Genomic DNA, 19,466 nt, shown 5'->3' on the forward strand with positions numbered 1-19,466 from the left:
GCGGGTTAACAGCTATGTGAGCAGCTAGTGAAGCTATGCTGGGAAGCTACACATACTCTTCATGGTGGAAAATGGAGCACAAGTGGGAAAAAAAGAAAAGAAAATGAGGCTATAACCCAATAACACAGTGGAAGAGAACAGTGACCTTCATAAACGCAGGCTGAGCATTATTTAAGATTTTTCTTTTCACATACTTCACTTTGCACACATTTTATAAACCAAACCAAAACAGATTTTAAAAAAAAGGTGCTTTCCAAAACACTTTGTTATTATTAAGTACACACTTGTACTATTAAAAGGAGTGTACAATATATAGCCAAGGAGAAAAGCATGCTACTACACATAAAGATTTAATTTTTCAGCCTGCTAGGAAGAAACCAAAAAACTGAAAAAGACAATACTCTGCAGAGAATCTGTAGCTTTCTGTAAGTACAGAGAAGAGAGCAGGATGGCCAAGCTGCTAATACAGCACTAAGAAGATCTTAGGACAGCAGTGGCCAAGCAAGGTTAGGCTAAACAAACTTGAACTGTACACATTTAATCATCTTCATAAATCTTATATACAAAATAACCACACTTGATAATAGTCATTAGCGGGAACTGCTCAATATCTCACTGGGGTCAAACAAGCCTACTAGGCCAAAAAATAACTTTGCTTTCACTGTTGTTTAATGGATGTCTTACTAGCTTTAATATTTTATTCATTAAATATCTATTTCTGAAGTTATAAGATCTACTTTCTCCATTTCCACTAACCTCACATCCCTCAGCCTGCTATACCAGCATCAGAGCTGCTAAATGCCCAACGGCTCCACACTTCTTGAATTCTGCCCTGTTGAAGCAACAGGTTTAAGGTATTTGAAATGTGACAGCTCTTGGAAAAGGTACCTTTTACATTTCCTCATGATACTTCTGAATAGGTGTAGATTGTTGGAGGTCAGTTCAGAACTATATAACTTGTTGCATTTTATTCACTTTATCTAAAATGTATTCTGATATTTTTTTCTCTCCTCTTTCTAATATAGATTTGGTATTTTAGCTCTGCCATTACTTGGCTATGATTAAACATCTGGGGGAAAAGAAAGCACTTTAAACCATCTGTAAAATTGTTCACTAATGGACAATTAATTGCTGCCTACAAATCTTACAAATTAAGCAAATATGCAATGCAATACAGTAACACATTTCCTTTATAAACCTTCATGTTCTCCAAAAACAATTTCCCGTGCCTAGGACAAACCATATTATTACTAATTTCACCAGGGCTTACTTCAAGCTCAAAATACAACCCTAGTAAATGCAACTGGAGGTTTTCAAGTGGTGTGTAACTTTGCCTGTTCTTTTCTTTCTAGAGGTTCCTTCCATGGTGTTCAAGGCTTTAATATATGAATGGGTTTTCTTAGTTTCCTCTCCCCAGACTTTTTAAACACACTATATAAAAATGGATTTCAGTCACTCTGATATGTTCAGGGGCCTACATTTACTCTTGCTGTGTCTGTGATGAGCCTGTGAGCTTGGTGCAACCTCTGTAGCTGGGAAAGGAACTTGGCACCGACTGGACCTGGCCAGTTATTTATGTTCTGCTTTCTCCTAAGCCTGCACTGCACGACACGGGAGAATGTATCCCAGCTCCTTTTTGAGCTAATACTAGCTAAACTACACTTGGACTACCACTGTGCTTAGGAAGTGGTCTTCTTCTCTTCCTCTAAATCCTTGGAATTAAAACTCTTTTCTTTTCAGTGTCTTAACTATACGCAAAAGCAAACTTCTGCCTTCTGAGCCTGCCTTTGCTACAGCCCAGCACAAACACACCTCGTGCTGCCTCCACAGTCGCTTTGCCTTCAGGTTTCTGAAGAGCAGCCACTTTGTAATTCTAGTCTCTTAATTAGAGTTTGAGCATCATGAACACCTCCTTAGCTGTAGAACCAAGAAAGTGGTCACTTGTCCTTTCTCTAGGTTGTCTCCTTCTACAAGCATCTTCCACCTGTAGAGGCTATTCTGCTTCAGCAATTATACTGGAAAGCTGGAGGGTTTTGTTTTGTACATCACTTGAGCTGTATTTGAGCTGGGAAAAGATGGGCCTCGCTTCAGCGATTATACTGGAAAGCTGGAGGGTTTTAATTTGTTTTGTACATCACTTGAGCTTTATTTGAGCTGGGAAAAGATGGGCCTCCAAAATTCAGGCCCTCTGATTTTGCTCTTGTTGATGAACGTTGCTGTCTTGGTTAAATGATGGAGCAGGTTTCTTCACTCTCTTCATTTCAGAACTCATGCTCAGCAACTAAATAACTGAGGCAAATATTGTCTGATGGATTCAGATGCTGTTTAAAGAAACAAACTCCATGTTCCTTGTTAAGAAATAAGAACAACAGGACACATGCCGAAAGCTTTTATTTTCAGGACTGACGTGTGGAGCTGTAATTTTGGGACTCACCAAGGTCATTGGTGAACAAGAATGATCTTTCTTGTTCCTCTGGCTGAAGAAATTGAGCTGTGTATAAGGAGTTCAGCGTAGTGAGATAGAGGCTGAATTGTCTTTTCGTGGAGCTGAAATTTTGGGAAGAAGATTGGAAGGGCTGAAGAAATTGAGCTGTGTATAAGGAGTTCAGCGTAGTGAGATAGAGGCTGAATTGTCTTTTCACTGACCGAGTGGCCTGTGGAATGGATGCAACCTTTGAAGTTTCCCTATACTTTGAGATACTCCCCTATATAGACAGGGTCTCTCTTCACTCAACCTCACCTCTTTAAAGATACAGGAGGTAACAGATGGGAGCAGGGTGGAGCAGTGTGGTCCACCAGAGATTGCACACTTGAAACTTCTCTGCTTAAGACACAGGAAGGAACAAAGAAAAAGGATTTTGCCTATCACTAACCCAAAATGAGAGTAGCTGATACTACAAGTCACGGAGGAGGAGTGCTGTTTCTGGCATCCCAGGAAGAACCTGGAGATGCAGTGAAGCCCTGAGCTCATGAACGGAGCCTTGCCATGCTTCTGCACAATTCCCAAAGAAAAACCAAGGGGGAAGCCAGTATGTCCACAGCCACGTGATTTTATGGTTATGTGGTTTTCACCACTTGAGGGTAGGAACTGACATGGCCTAAAAGGAGAGCTTAACAGTTAGGAGACCTGCAACATACTGTGCAATTAAAGATGTATGAAGACCACAGACTGTATTGAACAGAAAGACAGACACACAAAATGATAGCAGGTAGAAATCAACCAGGTAAAAGATGCAGATGGAGAGAGATTAGGACAGCAGGCTGAAAAAACAGGATAATGAGGGCATTGCAAGGCAACACTAAATTTAGCAAGAGACCTAACTTTCATACCATGAACAGATGATCAAAGTTACTTGATCCTCTGCAGATTTTCACTCAAAGTACAGCACAGAACACTTTTGATTCTCACAGACGATATAAGAGAGTCTTAAAATATACCTCAAAACATGCTTTGGGACACCATGCCTAAGATATTCCCACACAAAACCACACTGCTAACTCTTGATCTAAAAGAGGTCTGACATTTCCAAGGTGTATTTTTAATATAGAATGAACCTAGCTTAGAAGTATGTCTGGATTTTTTAGTTTTTATTTTAAAAAATTGATTTATTGCAATTATAAATCCCAAAGTTGTAATTCATGCAATTGCTACAAAAACCAGTTTCCATTTAGTGTTCCTCCTCACCATGAAACCCATGCCTGAGCTCCTCACACAAGCTGCCACACAGCTTCAACACGTCAGGGATGCCAGTTGCTGAGACCCATTTGCTCTGGCCTGAAGTGGTTTGCAGCTGACTCACTCTGCTAAGAACCAACTGCAAAAGTAGCATCCCATTTTGCAGCACCAAAATTACTGCAGAAAAATAACATCAAACCAACCTCTAGAGAAATCATCAGTGTTCGATTATATGTTACTACCGCAAAAGAAATTGAAGTTGTAATAGAACAGTGATTACTGAAAGATATAGTACTTTCTAAACATACTGTATGGGAAATGCTTACAGAAATAAGCTTCTAATATTCTCTATAGAGGTAACACACACACACAGACACTATGCAGTACAAAAATTTTATTGACATGAGTTTGGGATGACTGTTTTACATACAAAGGTGAAGTGTTAGGAAGCCGTTAGCTAATCCTGTCCTCTTCCAGGCTTATTTTGACCAAAACGCTACTCTGGAAATTTTAGGCATGACCATGGTACTGCCCACAGCTCTCAAAACTATCCCCTGGTAGCCCACTGGAAGGCATCCAAGTCTGATCTCAAGAAATCTCTGCACTTTCTTCTGCCTACCTGATGAGGTATTGGCACAGTGAGCGTTTCCACATCATTACAATTCACAGCTATGTAATTGCAGCTACCATACAGAGAGGCTGGGGAAATACCCCCTTCGTAGAAACCCTCCCTCATGGGAACACCATCTACCTTTGTTGTGGGGGCAAAAATGAAAAATGCTTAAATAGAACTGCTACTCAGGTCACAGCAATTGCATTGTAAATCCACAATAGAAATTGATAATCACACGGTACCTCATGTTATCGCTACTACATTCTCTCTGATAATACTGGAGTTAAGCTTGTGCTCAAATTCCTTCTCAGTCAAGAACTGCTTCTGTAAAACACTATTATTTCTCACATATTTTCAAAAAATTAATGAAGGATATAAAAGTTTTTACGGTATATGAGAAAAACTAAGTTAATAAATGATCACATTTTTTCAAATCTATCAAAGAATAAGAGTCTGAGAAAAATAACTTTTATTGCATTTTAATTTCTCAATCTCTTTCCTTTTTAAAAGATAAAAGTTACAATGGAAATTCATGACATTTTCAATAAAGAGAAGCTTGGGAGAAACAAAACTCACAATTCAGCAGGCAGATGATGGGGAAATCAAAGAGTTTAATATGGCTTGTAGCTGAAAGTAATTGATCTGCATTTCCAATCATTTTAGTTATTGCCACATTCCATTAGTTTTTTATTAAGTGAAGATAAAAATGTCTTTAAAATGCATGTACAATAGCTTTAAGCCATTGCTGTACATATTGTGCAACTCATCTGAATGCAGTTTAATATGTGAACTTAATACATTTATGTACAGTATATACACAAAGAGAATCTTGTGGTAATACCCCTGAATATTATCATTTAAATGAGTAATTTTCATAATAAAGGAAGAAGAAGAAAAAAAATCTATGAAGGTTGCAAAACTGCCCATTTCTGAAGTTTAAATCAAGATAATTTCCAGCTGATTTACACAGAAATAAAACTGTGGTCCTGTACAAACTTTACATTACAGGGAAACAGTTTATTTTAAAAAAATATTTACAAATTTGTGTACTTGGTTCTTTGCAGTAGAGATTATATGAACACAGAAAATTGTATGGGAGGCAGGTTTATTTATTAGATTTTTCTATTTGTTCTTTTTTGTGCAAATTCCAAATCTCTCTTTTTGTGTTAATATCTGCCTCTATTTGCCTTGTATTACTGCTGCTGCTTTTTTTAGTATTCTGAGAAGGCTGGGTGACTTTACTTCTAGGAACAGGAAGAAAAGATTTAACTCTTGAAACACCCAACTCTGTCTTTGATTTACTGTTGCTGCTTTCCACAGTTCGACTGCTGCTGAGAGGACGCATTCCAGCCTATGGATAGAAAAAAAAGCACTTTCTGTATAAACAATTATATCAGTTCAACCTGAAAAACAACGAACCAACCCCACCAGACCCATAGAACCCTTGCTATTTACAATCTTTTCCAGTTTAATATGACAGCTTCTCACTGCTTGGTGAACAAATTCTGGCTCTTTTTTGCTTCTTTGACTGAACGGAAATACCATCAACATCTTAGAATACCAAAATAAGTAAATGGGGGTTTTGCACCATCATTGAAAAAAAACCTAAATTTGGTTCTCAGATGTCTCAATTTCAAAAGTACCCAGATTAAAAAAATACACGTTTTTTCTTTCATTACTGTGGAGAAATGACAGCTGCAGCCACTGCTAAAAGGGGAAAAAAAATAAAGAAAAATTAGGTAGTTATGAACCAAAAAAAAACCCAACACCAAAACAAAACAAAAAAAATCACCTTTACAGCTTGAATAAAGCTATTAACTTTAATTTTGTACCATCATGGCCATAAATAATAACAAAATATAATACCCTAAGAACAGATACTGAAATGCGAATTACTTTTTAATCCATAATCTTACAGGTTGTTTTCTTATAAAATTAGATTTTAGCATCTCAAATTATTTATGCTAAGAAGCTACATTCTTAAAAAAAGACCACATTCACCCTGCCCAAATTTAGATACCTCAGGTGCCCAAGTCAGGTACGTTGTTCTTTTTTGTTCCTTTATAGTTCAGGAGAAAGATGTTAGTTTAGCCATTTTGTGGTGGGTCACTAACATACAACTTTCATGAGGGACGTCCACCTTTCCACAAGCAGGGAAGGAGAGTCAGGACCTTAATTGTTAGCCTCAGCTGAATCCACATCACCCTCTAGGCAGCTATACTAAAAAGTTCATTTTCACCATCAGCTGCTGCTCTTCATATACAGATTGGTGGCATGAAGAGAAATGATTCATCGCTGCGTGTTTTTATTAATCTTTTTTACTCAAACTCTTTTTCAGACACCAGTTTTTGCAGCTGCATGGGTTTATTATCATTACAACTGCTTCTAAAAGTTTGACATCTGCTTCCAAATCGAGACTGTGCTCTTCTAAATTTTTTATAAATTTATTGTACTAATGACTAAAACTAGAAACCACGCTTGTCATTCTATTAGAACTTTTTCCCCTCTAGCAAAAGTTTGGGTTATGTTTCCTTAATTTTGGCCAACATTTCCCCAAAGGTATGGGAAATCAGTTTTAATTCTGTATGAAATCTTTTGACTAAGTGCTTCAAAAACCTCAAAGGTAGCCAAGCTTGTCCACCTCCAACGTCAATGTAGTTAAATCTTTCATTCTAGATGGAATTTTAAAAGGAAAATAATTCACTAAGAAAAATTTACTGTACGAATGGGTATGGTCAGCTGGCTTACCAAATTATCCAGGCATCACTACTACGTGAAGTTCTGATTTGTATTGCCTGAAATCAATGTGTTTAGAGAAATATTCAAAGGCAGTATATCTAAAGGAAGTTCTGCAATTTTAAAGTTATTTCTGTTAGTGGAGACTATTACCTGGATTTTAAGTAAAATTACACAAAATATTCAAATATTTTCAATATCTGGGTATGAAAAAAGATGATGGTGAGAGTGGTAAGTCTTCTCATCCAATTTTAGCATTTTAAAACTTAGGTGTGCATGTTAAGCTATTTTCAGGGCTGCTTGATTGTACCTGGAAAAAACAGAGTGTCTCTAGAAAACAACATATCTGAGTCAAGTAAAAGTGCGTGGATTGGACTCTACAGGACCCCCATTGAGGGAACACAGAGGGCCTAGTGAAGGAACACAGACAACAGATTCTGCTCTGGCTGAGGTTAACTGAGCCCTGTGCTCACCAGCTGTCTGTATGTTCAAAAACAAGGAGCAAGAAAGAAAAGGGGAAAAAGTGTAACAACAGAGAAAGCATAACTTTTACTTTATTATGCAAAGAGTATAAGCAGAATATAATTTCATCCTCATATTTAGTAGGGTGTTAGCACCCACAAACAATGTTTCAGTTTCTGAAAAGAAGATGATATTGGACCTAGTATATCATCCAGTAGTATTCAGTTCATCTTCTCACTCTGAAACTGGTCTGAAGTTAGTAAAATTTGACAGTTGGAATGTCTTTTCCCAGAATCACCCAACTTGTAACATAGGTTTTCTTTTGATTTCTCATAAATAATACGGCAAGATAACCATATATACAAGAAGTAGCTAGCTAGAAAAAAGAAATTAAATTCCCCTATTTAAAAAAAAAAAGGAAAAAGCTGTTCTTCACAAACTCTGGTAATATGTCTTCTCAGAATTTCTACCACTGAGAGCTTTGACACCAGAGCTCAACTCTACTTTGCTAACAACAGTTAGGAAAGTAATGGCTTGAACTCATATGTATTTGGGTAATCACAAAAAAAAAAAGGTAGAAAAATAAATGATTGAGCCAGCAATTTTACATCAACCATTAAAAAAAAAAAGTTTTGTACTTCTGCAAACTTATTGAATAACATTAACTGGGGGGAAACGATGAACCTGGGGCTTTTAATTTACTCAAAAATCTGATGAAAATAATTTATAATAAAGTAATGTCAACAATACTTGGCACAGGAAGATGGCTTCATGTAAACATGAAAACGGAAGCAAATACATCCATTGTTTAATAAATCTCTGGTTTCCATTAAGACACATTGAGGAAACTTTGCATGGTATGTCTAGCAAGTTTCCTAAGAATCATGACAGTTTATTCTTGTAATAAACAGGGCACTGGAACAGTGATTCTTTATATCCAACCAGGAATTCTATCTTGGAGAATCTCAAGACACCTTCCCTAAACTACTACAAAACTTGTTCCACCTACCCTTTGTGCTGTTGTTTTACTTTGGTTAGTACCACTTGCTGCAAATACGGGATTGTTCTGAGAACTATTGAACAGCAATACCTCACCCTTAGATTCTGCAATCTAAAAAAGATAAGAAAATGGCGACTTTAGTTATTCACAGCAAAGATTTTGTTTCAATTTGTCAAATTTTGAAGCCTTGATTTTATTTTCATGTAGTTTCTTGTGCAATGCAATACATAAATAGGTGAAGCAGTTAAAATATCTTTTCTTTACCTGTGAGTGCATTTGTAGGAGATGGGACATACAGAGAGAGATTTCCTATCGACTGTTATCAGAGGAAAACTAAACATACATTTCCAGAGCAATACTATTCAGTGGAGCTTAAGGGCAGTTTCCCATTAAGTTTTATCCAGTCCCAGGAACATCACAGGAAGAAATGCTCTTATTCTCTTCATTAGGCCATGTTCTTCCTCTATGGTTTTCCATCAAACCTTGTGACTATGCAACAGCAGAGTCTGATCAGCCTTCTGTCCTCACTGAAAACTAGGTATGTGATCCAGGGGCAAGCTGATCCAGTTCAACTCTGCCACTACAGGTGTACTCAGTCCCAACATAACAGAGGCAGCAGGAACATGTTTGAGTGAGAGGGCAAATTATAATGTAGAAACACTAATTTTGATTACAGCCTGAAATTACATCACACAAAGAAAACATGCAACAGCACCCTTACCTCTGTAAGGCTCTACTAGGCAGCTAGGGAATTAACAACAGAAATTCCAGCCATGGATGGTTCCACCCATGGTGAGGAAACTGAACAAAAGACAGTGACATCTATCTGCTTCCTTATCTAACCCATATTTCCTTCAATTGTCAACAATGGGCAATTACATTTTACATGTTATTAAACAATTTTAAGTTACCACTTCTTTAAGCCCATCCCATTCTTTCAAGGATAGATATGGTAAATCCTTGCTGACTAGTGCATGTGTGATGCATGTGACTCATGCAAGTACTGTAAATACTTAAAAAAAAAAAAAAACAAACCCAAATAAAACACTGTAATAAAGGATTTCATTAAATGGGTTGAACAATCTTCCCAAACACTCTATTTCTTTTTTTAATAAAAACTTTGTTGACTTCTATGACTGCATAGAATACTTCATCAAGAAAAAATAATGGAACTGCTGTGCAGGCTGATCCTAGGGGATGTAATGTCCAGCCTAACTGGACAGTAGCCTACGACTGACTATCTGTGTTTCAGAAGATACAGCACAGCCTGCTGTCACAGCCACCTACCTCAGCTGTGCCAGGAGGAAAGAAGGAATAAAATAGCTACAGCTACAGGGAGAGACGGATGCTTTTGGTGTAGAAGGAAAAATGAGAGAGATTCATGGCTCCACCCTCCACTCCAACAGGCCTCCCACAACGCATTCTAGCACAGAACTTAGCCCCAAACCTATAAGCCTGGCAAGCATCCTTCACCCTCTCCTGCCCCTGCTAAAGAATTGGGCCCATCCATTCTTTCTTGCTTGGAGCAGCAAAACTGCATTTTGCCTACACAGCAGAGGAGCTTGGGTCAGTTCTGCGATGGCCAGTGGGATGACATTAAACACACCAAACGTGCAATGCATATTAGGAAAAAACTTCCTGTGTCTTTGAGACTACAAATCAGTTTCCTAGTGGAAGCAATGACAGCATGAAAGATAACATGGGGAACAATAATGCAGAGAAGGTTGTTGTCACTAGCACTTATAAACTTACACATTTCAGCCTCCACTGCAAAAAACTCTACAAGAAAAAAAAAGTGAAGGTGTAATTTAAAATAACATATATTAAAGCAGAACACTTACCCTCAAATGTATAATTTATTAGTTGACTTTGGCTTATTCCAAAATAATTTAATAATTTTCTTCAGTTCAAGTATGCTTCTAAATTAAAAATTTATTTTAAACACGTAGCAAACAACTGCATATGGTAATGATGTAAATTATTTAAAAACCTTGTGTTTACCTTGCTTATATCAGGCTCAGATTTGCTGGAACACATACTTTGAAGTTCCTGCACAAGATCTACTTCATCATCAGAACCAAGGGACAGTCTTTGCTCCAGATTTAACGTTCTCAATTGATCCTTCTCTGAAGACCTAAAAAAACCCAAGCACCAAAAAAAAAAAAAAACCAGAAATTGAGAGAACAATTAAGCTATGATACAGAATTTAGAATAAATACTATACACACCTGAAAAAAAAAAGTGATTTCTTTCCAAAAGACCTTTACTACCACAAAAAGAAAGAAAATAAAATCTACGTAAGTGGCAGCAATAGTTGTTATATCATAATAGAACTCCTTTCTCTTCAAATTATTCTCTCCATTCTGAAATCCTAACAAAGGATTCTTCTGCCTGTTATCTTCAAAGATTTCCCTCTTTGTAAGATGAAGCAACCAATTTTATTCCACTCTCCTTTTTGTACTTGGTTCCAAAAACGTAAAATAACCCTGGCATACTGAAAGCACAAATACTGTGTGCTCTCTGTGCCTGTGAATATAGTAAACCCAAGGTTTCAGACTGAAGTATAGTCTCAAATGCAGCTCCCTCTGGCAAATTCATACATTTCCTTAGAGAAACTCTCTGTTGTATAGACTAGAGTGCATGTGCTATCCCATTTTGAACTGCTGTTCAGTAAGCTAGAAGAGACAAAGAGTTTGAGAATTATGTCAGGTGAGAAAAGCATACTTTGCATGGCAGAGTAAGGGTTACATAATATTAAGTCCTAGACTATTCTGTTACATAAAATGACATGTTGTGGTGCAAGGTCTGAATTACAGAAATGGACTCTAAAATAATATTGTAGTACATAAGTTTTCTGTTGTAACTAAAAATTGAAAACAATTTCTTTCTTCAGATGCAGAACCAAAATATTACCAAATACATTTCTTCATCTATTCATTATAATGTGCTAGTTTACAACACAATTTTATCATCTTTATTGTTTGCTAGGTGTTATAAATGCCAGAAATTAAAACTTACTTTGTGGCAAGAGAAGCTCTTTTCTTACAGTTTGGTTGCAACATAGTCTTAGATTTTATACCTGCACAAAAGAGAGATTGACTTGTTAGTATCCTGTGCCTTGATTTCTTTATTCTAAAATTTGTGATAAACAGGGGAAATACCTTTGCATTTACTGGCTAATATCAATAGAGTCTGCTCAAGATCAGAATACATCCCTTGAAACTGTTCAGAGTAGCATTAGGAACTGCTAAAATGGCAAACAGGGCATGAGTTGCCCAAGCTTTTGTGGAAGACAGAACATGAGGTTTCTGTGCAAGGCACTTGAACCACTCTTTACTGGTTCTATCAAATAGAAATCACTTGTCAGCAGAAAAAGATTTAAGTTTGCTTCATTTAAGTAAAATCAAACAACCTACTCTTACTTGGATGAGGAACAACATTTGATTTTGATAGTCAGGAATGGAAGGCTACTAAAATTAAATTCACCATTCTGCCTTTTATCTTCAGCTCACAGATATTAACTGGATTCCAAGAACATTCTCAGGTACAAGATACAGTATCAACCATCCTACTTGAGATTATGTTAATTTGATTTTTTAAATCCTCTTAGTAGGATTAGACAAATTCACAATTCAACTAGAGAACTAGAAAGCAAAATCAGGACGTTAGAGTTGCAGTTCAAAAAAAGCAAACTTCTTTCTGAACAAGAGCTGAAGAAATGAATAGCTCAATTTAACATTATGAAGTACCAGGCATCAAGTATTTTAGTCTTTTGTGTTTGAGGTAATTGAGGCTAGACTCTTATTGCTTCTGAAGTGTGTGTGTATAAGCCTCTTTCTCTCTAAATCCCTTCCTCACTCCTCTCTGAAGAAGTTGCCTTCATTTTCTGAAAGGAAAATAAATAATTGGATTTTGTTCTCTAATTTTCCTGTTCAATATTGGTTGGTTATGGTAGTCCTAAGTTTTCCTTCTAGACAGATTTCTTCTCCTTTTGAAAGAATAAGAATTTGCTTCTGCACATACTCAGACATTATCCCTGTCCAGTAAACTGCTTGTTAGATGGCTTATGATCTTGAGGTGAAAAGACATTTCAAAAGTGTCAGCTACTAATACAACTTTCACATTTATATGACTAGATCTGTGTGTGTGTATAAAGCCTTTTCTATCAAGCAGCATACTGAAAAGTATGTGGAAACTTCTTGAAAATTTTAGTGTATCCATTTATATACACACACAGATCTAGTCATACAAAGCCTTTTCTATCAAGCAGCATACTGAAAAGTATGTGGAAACTTCTTGAAAATTTTAGTGTATCTGTGATTACACAGAAATTTTGCCTTTTTTTCTGTAATTAAAGAGAAAATAAAACAAAAATCTTCAATTAAAACCAAATATCTCTGCTACTACAGGGCTTCTAGATTATTCTGCTCAATTTATCCAATAACATTGAGCAAGGGATGAATGATCAGAGAATGCATGTATTCATTAGTTTTACTTAGATACAGACAACAGAAATGATTGTAGCAATGCTATAAACCACAGGTACAACCCCCCAAAAATAGCTATACTGTAAATCAGGTGCATAACTAAGGAGTACCAATCAAGCAATGAAGCTTTCTCTCTTCTGGTATTGAGGAAGAGAATGACAGAGCATCATTCCACACAAAATGAGGTGGAACCATTGCTCAGTCTTCCACCAGCTGAGCCAAAGCCTACCTCATTATCAGGCAACAGGAAGGGCATTAGAAAAAACAAACAAATCGATTAGGATACCTCGAAGTCACAAAGAAATATTTTTTTTTAAAAAAATAGAAAAAAAAAAAAAGGTAAACAAGCATAAGTGCCATTTAATTGAGAATTTTTAATTCATGATGTAGGAAAAAAGTTAGATTAATATCTAGGCAGCTTAAACCACCCACACCTCCTTCCAGCAACAAAACCAGAAAGCTTTACCTTCAGTGTTTGTCTCCTGAACATTCCAAGACTGGGAGGATGAATGGCCTGACTTTTTGCGAGGACTTGTGCTGACTTTTCTCCAAGAAGCATTCTCACCTCTTTTTTTACTGCAATTTTTGTAGCTTGAAACCACGGATAAAGGAAAATTTCCTCCCTTAAAATCTGCTATATAATTATCTAGCTCTGAAACCAAAGTAGAACAGTGTTAAGAATTGACTGTAGCAAATGTTTCTTCTACTACTTGGTTTAGTGACTGTAAATGCTTTAAACCACACACCTCCCATCATAACCACACTTACTTTTTGTGGCAATTTTATAAAAGGAAACACATAGTTAAAAGCCCCACTTTGGCAATGTACAACTACTTGGCTTTCAGACTGTTCACTGTTACCTGTTCTGGGCAGAGGACAGCCATGCAAAACAGCTTTATTTAGCAAGATACTGAGAGCAGCTTTAACAACAGCCTGTTGACCTTGGCTAGGATTCTTTTTGGCTATCGCTTGTCCTGGTACAGATGGTCGTTTCAGAGAGGCTCTGGAGAGTATTGCTTCTTGAACTCTGGGAGCTATCACAGCATTCCATAACTTGGACATCCACCTGCAGGCACACAAACAGTCCCTTAACTTGAGAGACAATTATCAAAACCCAAGATTTTGTACTTTGGCTAACATACTGGATTTTGCATATTCAGGACGCACATATATTTTGGACTTCCTATTGTACCTCACTTCAGAGAGGAATTGATTTAAGGAAAGGTTTGCTTTATATTAAATTATTTGAGCTAGCTTTCTTCAGGTTGCTTTGTCAAACTATTTACCATCTGATGCTTTTCCTCCTTCAGCATCCTGAAGGATGGAAGGATGAAACATCCTTTTCATTTTAAGGTCAAAAAAAAGAACATCTCAGAAAGATGTGTTCATGTACACACAAAAATGTCCCTTTTGCTTTTGCCACTGCATGGAGAAGTTTCCATGCTTGCAGGTGTTCATTCATAGCCTATTTGCAGCCAGTGTGGGAAAAAAGAGGCATTGTGTTAGAACTGCCCCCTTTCTAGGGTCCTTCCGTTTCCAAACTTGCCCAGTCCACAAGCCCTCTCTCTGCGCGCAGCTGCGTCGCTCTCACTCGCCTTTTGTCCAGCGCATCCATGGGGAGCTGCGTTTCCAGGCTGCCATCCCCCTCCCTGACGGCTGGGTTTAGGGACTGGGTCTGATTACAGAAACTTCATTCAAAGGCACATGGTTCTTCTGGGACTTTGGCTTTTCTAAGAGATAAGTGTGATGTTGTTCTAGCGCAGAAGTGGAAAATTTGTATTGGGAAATAAATGGACGCTATTTTTTACAGCTTATACTTCTCAAGTGAGAGAGGCTAGAAGTTTCAGGCTTAGGGCTCAGCTCACATCTATAACAGACACATGGAGAATCTTTTTTAGATCAAATTAAATTACTTTTTTTCCCCTTATACCCTCTTATGAGAGGAAGATGGTAAGATTGAGTGTGGGAGGGTTGATATTAAAGGTCTCTAAGAAACGATAGGCTATAATGCTGTGTTGCAGCTTCACAGAAATCCATTCAGAAAAAGTGAAGGCTAAAATGTCTGTTTGATTTAAATGAATAATTTTGTTGAAGATGTTGATACGCAGAAGCCATTTTATTACCCAAAAAGACTATGATACTTTTTTGGCTTTTTTAAAAAAAAAAAAAAAAATTAACATAAAAAGGCATGAATCATATAGATAGATGTATTTTTGGTTAGTTATGAAGCATAAGATCGAGTTTTTATGATATGTAACCATGCTACAAAATGCTGGTATAAGCTCAATGAAAGTTACATGAGTTAGAGAAATAATTAGTATAGTTGCTAAGATGTAAAATGCATATTAGAAATGGTCCTTGAAGCTTCCTTAGCATAATGTAGATACCATTCCATATAGATACAGTATGCTTCTGCTAGCTGAGCTAAGCTACCAAGATAAACTACTGCTTTCATTTTAGTAATGAATAACTCTCTCTCATTTCTGCCTATGTAAGCCTTTGACATTTTGCAGAACTGCTAGCCAGAAATGAACACTGCAAATATAAAATTACTAGAGCCCACTGTAATCTAACAGTTAACAACTGATGGGCTGGTACAATGCCACCCTCTCTAAATTAAGTGACAACCTGGTGTTTAAATTCAATCTTGTGTTTCTGCCTTGATCAAGTCCCCAGTTCTTTGATACAGCCACTACTTAGGAAAGGTATAGCACCACCCTGCCCCTGAAAACAAGCTGTAAAGTGAAACTCCTTCCTGTTGGAACATCATCTCTAATTCCTTAGGTCAAAACCAAGAAAGAAAAAGTGGCTACAACTCTCCTCATTTGTTCACTACATTAAGCAGGAGCCAGTGGGAACCAGCTCCCTATCAGGCCTTCTCACTCCCTTCCCAGCTGCCTGCTTCTGCCACTTGCCTCGTGCCAACCATTAGCCCAGAACAAACCCAGTTTGTAGATAGCTGTCTACTGTCCTAATGAATTGTGAACTCAGTGGAGCTTTAATAAATGCAAAAATCAGCAGAATAGCACAGGGAAAAGGAGGGGCAAGAGGACAGAAGTGGTTAATTAGATTGAAGTAACAGCAACCAGTGAGCTGCTAATTATACCTATTTATTGCTAGTTTTATGACCTCACTCTTAGCTGTTGTATGTTAAAACAAAAAGCATCCAGTAAGTGCTCACTGGAACTGTGCTTTTTAATTATTTATTAACAGGCAAAAACTACATTAAAATGAGGAGTCAGATGGTACATTGTTACTATACAATACATTTTGGGGTTATGCTTAAAATAAAACATTGTGAATCCAGTCAAAGCCATGCTTCGGAGAAATCCAAACTGAGAAATGCATAATTAAAATATCTAAGGACTAGTTCTGTCCTCTACTAATGCCACTGGAATAAATAAATGATTAAGACATTTCAGAGGACTGGTTTCCAAAGGGTGTCAGGAGATAGATGCATAGTATACTTTTTTTTTTATTTCATAGCACCCATAAAATTTCAAGTCAATGCTACATTCACACTGAGACTTTGATAATTACTTAGGATATTAGACAGCCAGCCCTTTTGGAATAAAATGGAAAATGAACAAGCAAAATGTATCAAGATCTGCACACAGAATAGAAGATAAGAAAGCCAATGCACAGACTAAGCAAAGAACCCTGGAAGAAGGGTCAGCAAAAACTTGTACAAGAGTAAAAAGTCCGAGAGGGAACAGAAGTAACAACTCAGGAGGATGCTGGAAAGCAGGGTGAGAAAAGTAAAGTTGCACCTCCAGAAATCAACATTATTATTTGAATTATGAATAAGTTTGAATCTTAATTAGAGGCTCATTACCTTTCTAATTTAGTCAAGCAACATGTTAGAATTGAATGAATATAATTCAAAATTCTGTAACTATTTCTTTTATCACTTGCTAGCATTTGCAGCTAAGTTGGAGTGTGAGCAGATGTTCATGCAATTGTAGGGAATACAAAATTTTCATAATTTTTCATTTGTTACTGGACATCTAACCACATGTATAGCTAAATGTACATATCTGACTTATTTGCTAAAATAATACATCTGTGAAATTATATAGTATTATTTTTTAAACATGCATACATTAAAAAGAATGAGGAAATCATTCTCCAAATTTCCCTCATATGTGACTTCAGAAGGAAATGTTACCAACTTCTCAAGCTCAGAATTCTTGAGTCTTATTTTGGCCTGTTCACTAATGGACAGAATTCTTTACAGAGCTGTCTTGAAATGAAGACAAAAACCTTTAAAGTGTTGAGCACTATTGGCCCTTCCAGTACAAGTGGTATTTTGCAACCTCTGTCAGAAAGTAACGGAAAGATGACAAGACTGACTTTCAGCCAGTGTCAGAAACCCTGTTCCCACCTGTGTCCTTCAGAATTGCTCCTCTAGTAATTAAATACCAAACTAAAGTTTAAAACTTCCAATCACTTCCACTAAAATACTTGCAACGTTGCTGAGTCGGATGGGTTTGGGGAGAAACATAACTACAACATTTGTAGTAAGTCTCTAGTAGTCAGTGAACAGTGTTAAGTGGGAACAGAGCTCTTACTTCACTGTCGCTTGGCCGTGCCCTGGCACCACAGGACAAGAGAAGAAATGTTTTGGCCCCATAAGAGCTTCAGGTGCTCCCAGACGTGACAAGCAAGAGTTGAGCTGGTGCCAAACAGCGAGAATCCAGTCTATGATCTTGCACACAGGATCACATGGAGGAGGGACTTTGCCTCTGAACTGAAGACAGAAAAGACGTTTGACATGACATAAAACCAGTGCTGCTTTCCTTGAATGCTTTTTTTTGTATATATATATATATGTTTTTTTTAATATTTTTTTTTTTTTACAGAAATCAGGAAGTTAAGAACTGGTCAAACGGTTTTATGGAGTATATTGAAGTCTTGTATTAAAAGTTATTTCCCCAACTACACTTTAAAAGCTATCTCCTGATCAATATAAATAAATTGGCATGCCTCTACTTCCTTGTGGGAAACAGACACGAATTTGGCAGCACTATTTTTTCTCTGGCATTTAAGATTAGGATTACAAGAGGTACCTATCACATGCTCTGCAATGTATGTGATATAAATCAGGCATACAAAAGAACACAAACTCACACTGAACAGAAAGGTCTGATCCAAATATGTTCTCGGTGCATTTCCACATTGATTTTGGATTTAGTAGCAATGAAGGAAAGATGCCTTCTTCTAAGACTTATATTTTTCATATGCCTTGTTAAAGGCAAATTATTTGGTGCCAGAAAAATCTTCTGTTCCATCTGACTCTAAATTATAGCCTTCATCATCCTAATCCTAGGATTATCCTCTGCAACAGTTTGAATTAAAGGAAGCATTAAAAGGTGCACTAGGGATAGTATTTACCAGCACTTAAGCCAGAGCATCTTGACAGTCTACAGGTGAACAATATAGAGTCCACACAGAAAAACATTTAAATTGTTCCCATATATCTTATCAGTCCAAAATAAGGGGTAAAAATCATTACATTTGAAAACATTAAGGCACAAAAAAGGTATTAGAATACACAGCAAGGATCTTTGAAATATCCTATTATTCAAACAATAAATGCGCTTTTACTTTCCCCTAAATTTTTATAACAGACTCAACTATTTTTATTTTTAACTTTGGAATCCACTATTTTAAGCCACACATCAGCTGGCGTTTGTGTTTGCATATGGTACATATATGTATTGAAAAACACAAAAGTACTGGCACACTGGGCATTTTTATTCATTATTTAATTAGGGAAAATACAAGACGACACATGGCTTGTTTTCTCCAGATAGCCACCATATATCTTAGAGAAAATAATGAGATTACTACCCAAAGTCTGTTCAACTTCAGTCAGAGATGGGAACCTAGCACATTGCTAAAATTTAACCTATAAGACCAGGGATTGCTTTTCAGCACAAACCAAATAGCCAGCAAATGTCATCTGTCACATGATGCTGCAAGTTCTGGTAGTCAAAGAAGTTTGGCAGAATAAGTTTGATCCAGCCTGTGAACAAGTCAGAATAGCACTGCTGCTGCAATTGTCTGCACTGCTGTATTTCTTGGCCTTGTGCTCAGTGGAAGTCAGTTTTTCTCTCTGATCTTGAATGATCTATGATCAAAGCATTTCTGTCCTTCTATAAAGGGGCTTAGATCAGCAGATATTCTCCAGCGTAGGCTTGAGAATACAATCTTACACCTCAAGAGAATGGAGAACAATTCTGATACATAGTTTTACTTCACTGTCCTCTGGACTATACCTCAATTCCACCACTGTAATGTATCTGCTTGCCTACAGTCACCACCCTCCCCATTACTTTACAAGGACTCTGGAAGCAATTCGTACCCACAACCAGACAACCACTCCTAATGGTTCCACTTTACTATGTCTGTTCTCTAAGGACTCAAAGATTTATAACTATGTATCCTATTATATAGGATGTATATGTTACTGTAGGGGTCTGCTACAGG

General features: G+C 37.0%; 1 protein-coding gene across 1 annotated transcript; it reads right to left on the reverse strand.

Moving 5' to 3' along the window:
* Positions 1–5,008: 5,008 nt before the first annotated feature.
* On the reverse strand, positions 5,009–14,019 carry LOC103781701 (cortactin-binding protein 2-like). Its single transcript, XM_008949424.1, has 6 exons — positions 13,835–14,019; positions 13,441–13,626; positions 11,506–11,566; positions 10,489–10,621; positions 8,497–8,598; positions 5,009–5,640 (listed from the first exon to the last, which is right to left on the reverse strand). Exons 3-6 carry the CDS (start codon positions 11,547–11,549, stop codon positions 5,395–5,397), a joined length of 525 nt encoding a protein of 174 aa, XP_008947672.1. The 5' UTR covers positions 11,550–11,566; positions 13,441–13,626; positions 13,835–14,019; the 3' UTR covers positions 5,009–5,394.
* Positions 14,020–19,466: the final 5,447 nt, after the last annotated feature.

The sequence above is a fragment of the Merops nubicus genome, unplaced genomic scaffold (assembly GCF_000691845.1).
Source record: "Merops nubicus isolate BGI_N331 unplaced genomic scaffold, ASM69184v1 scaffold9081, whole genome shotgun sequence".
In the NCBI taxonomy this organism is placed as follows: domain Eukaryota; kingdom Metazoa; phylum Chordata; class Aves; order Coraciiformes; family Meropidae; genus Merops; species Merops nubicus.

Coding starts and splice junctions, on each gene's coding strand:
- LOC103781701 (XM_008949424.1), bottom strand. CDS start 11,549: ATGTTGCAACCAAACTGTAAGAAAAGAGCTTCTCTTGCCACAAA. Junction 10,622..11,505: donor AGAGCTTCTCTTGCCACAAA/GTAAGTTTTAAT, acceptor GGGTTTTTTTAG/GTCTTCAGAGAAGGATCAAT. Junction 8,599..10,488: donor CTGAGCCTGATATAAGCAAG/GTAAACACAAGG, acceptor TATCTTTTTTAG/ATTGCAGAATCTAAGGGTGA.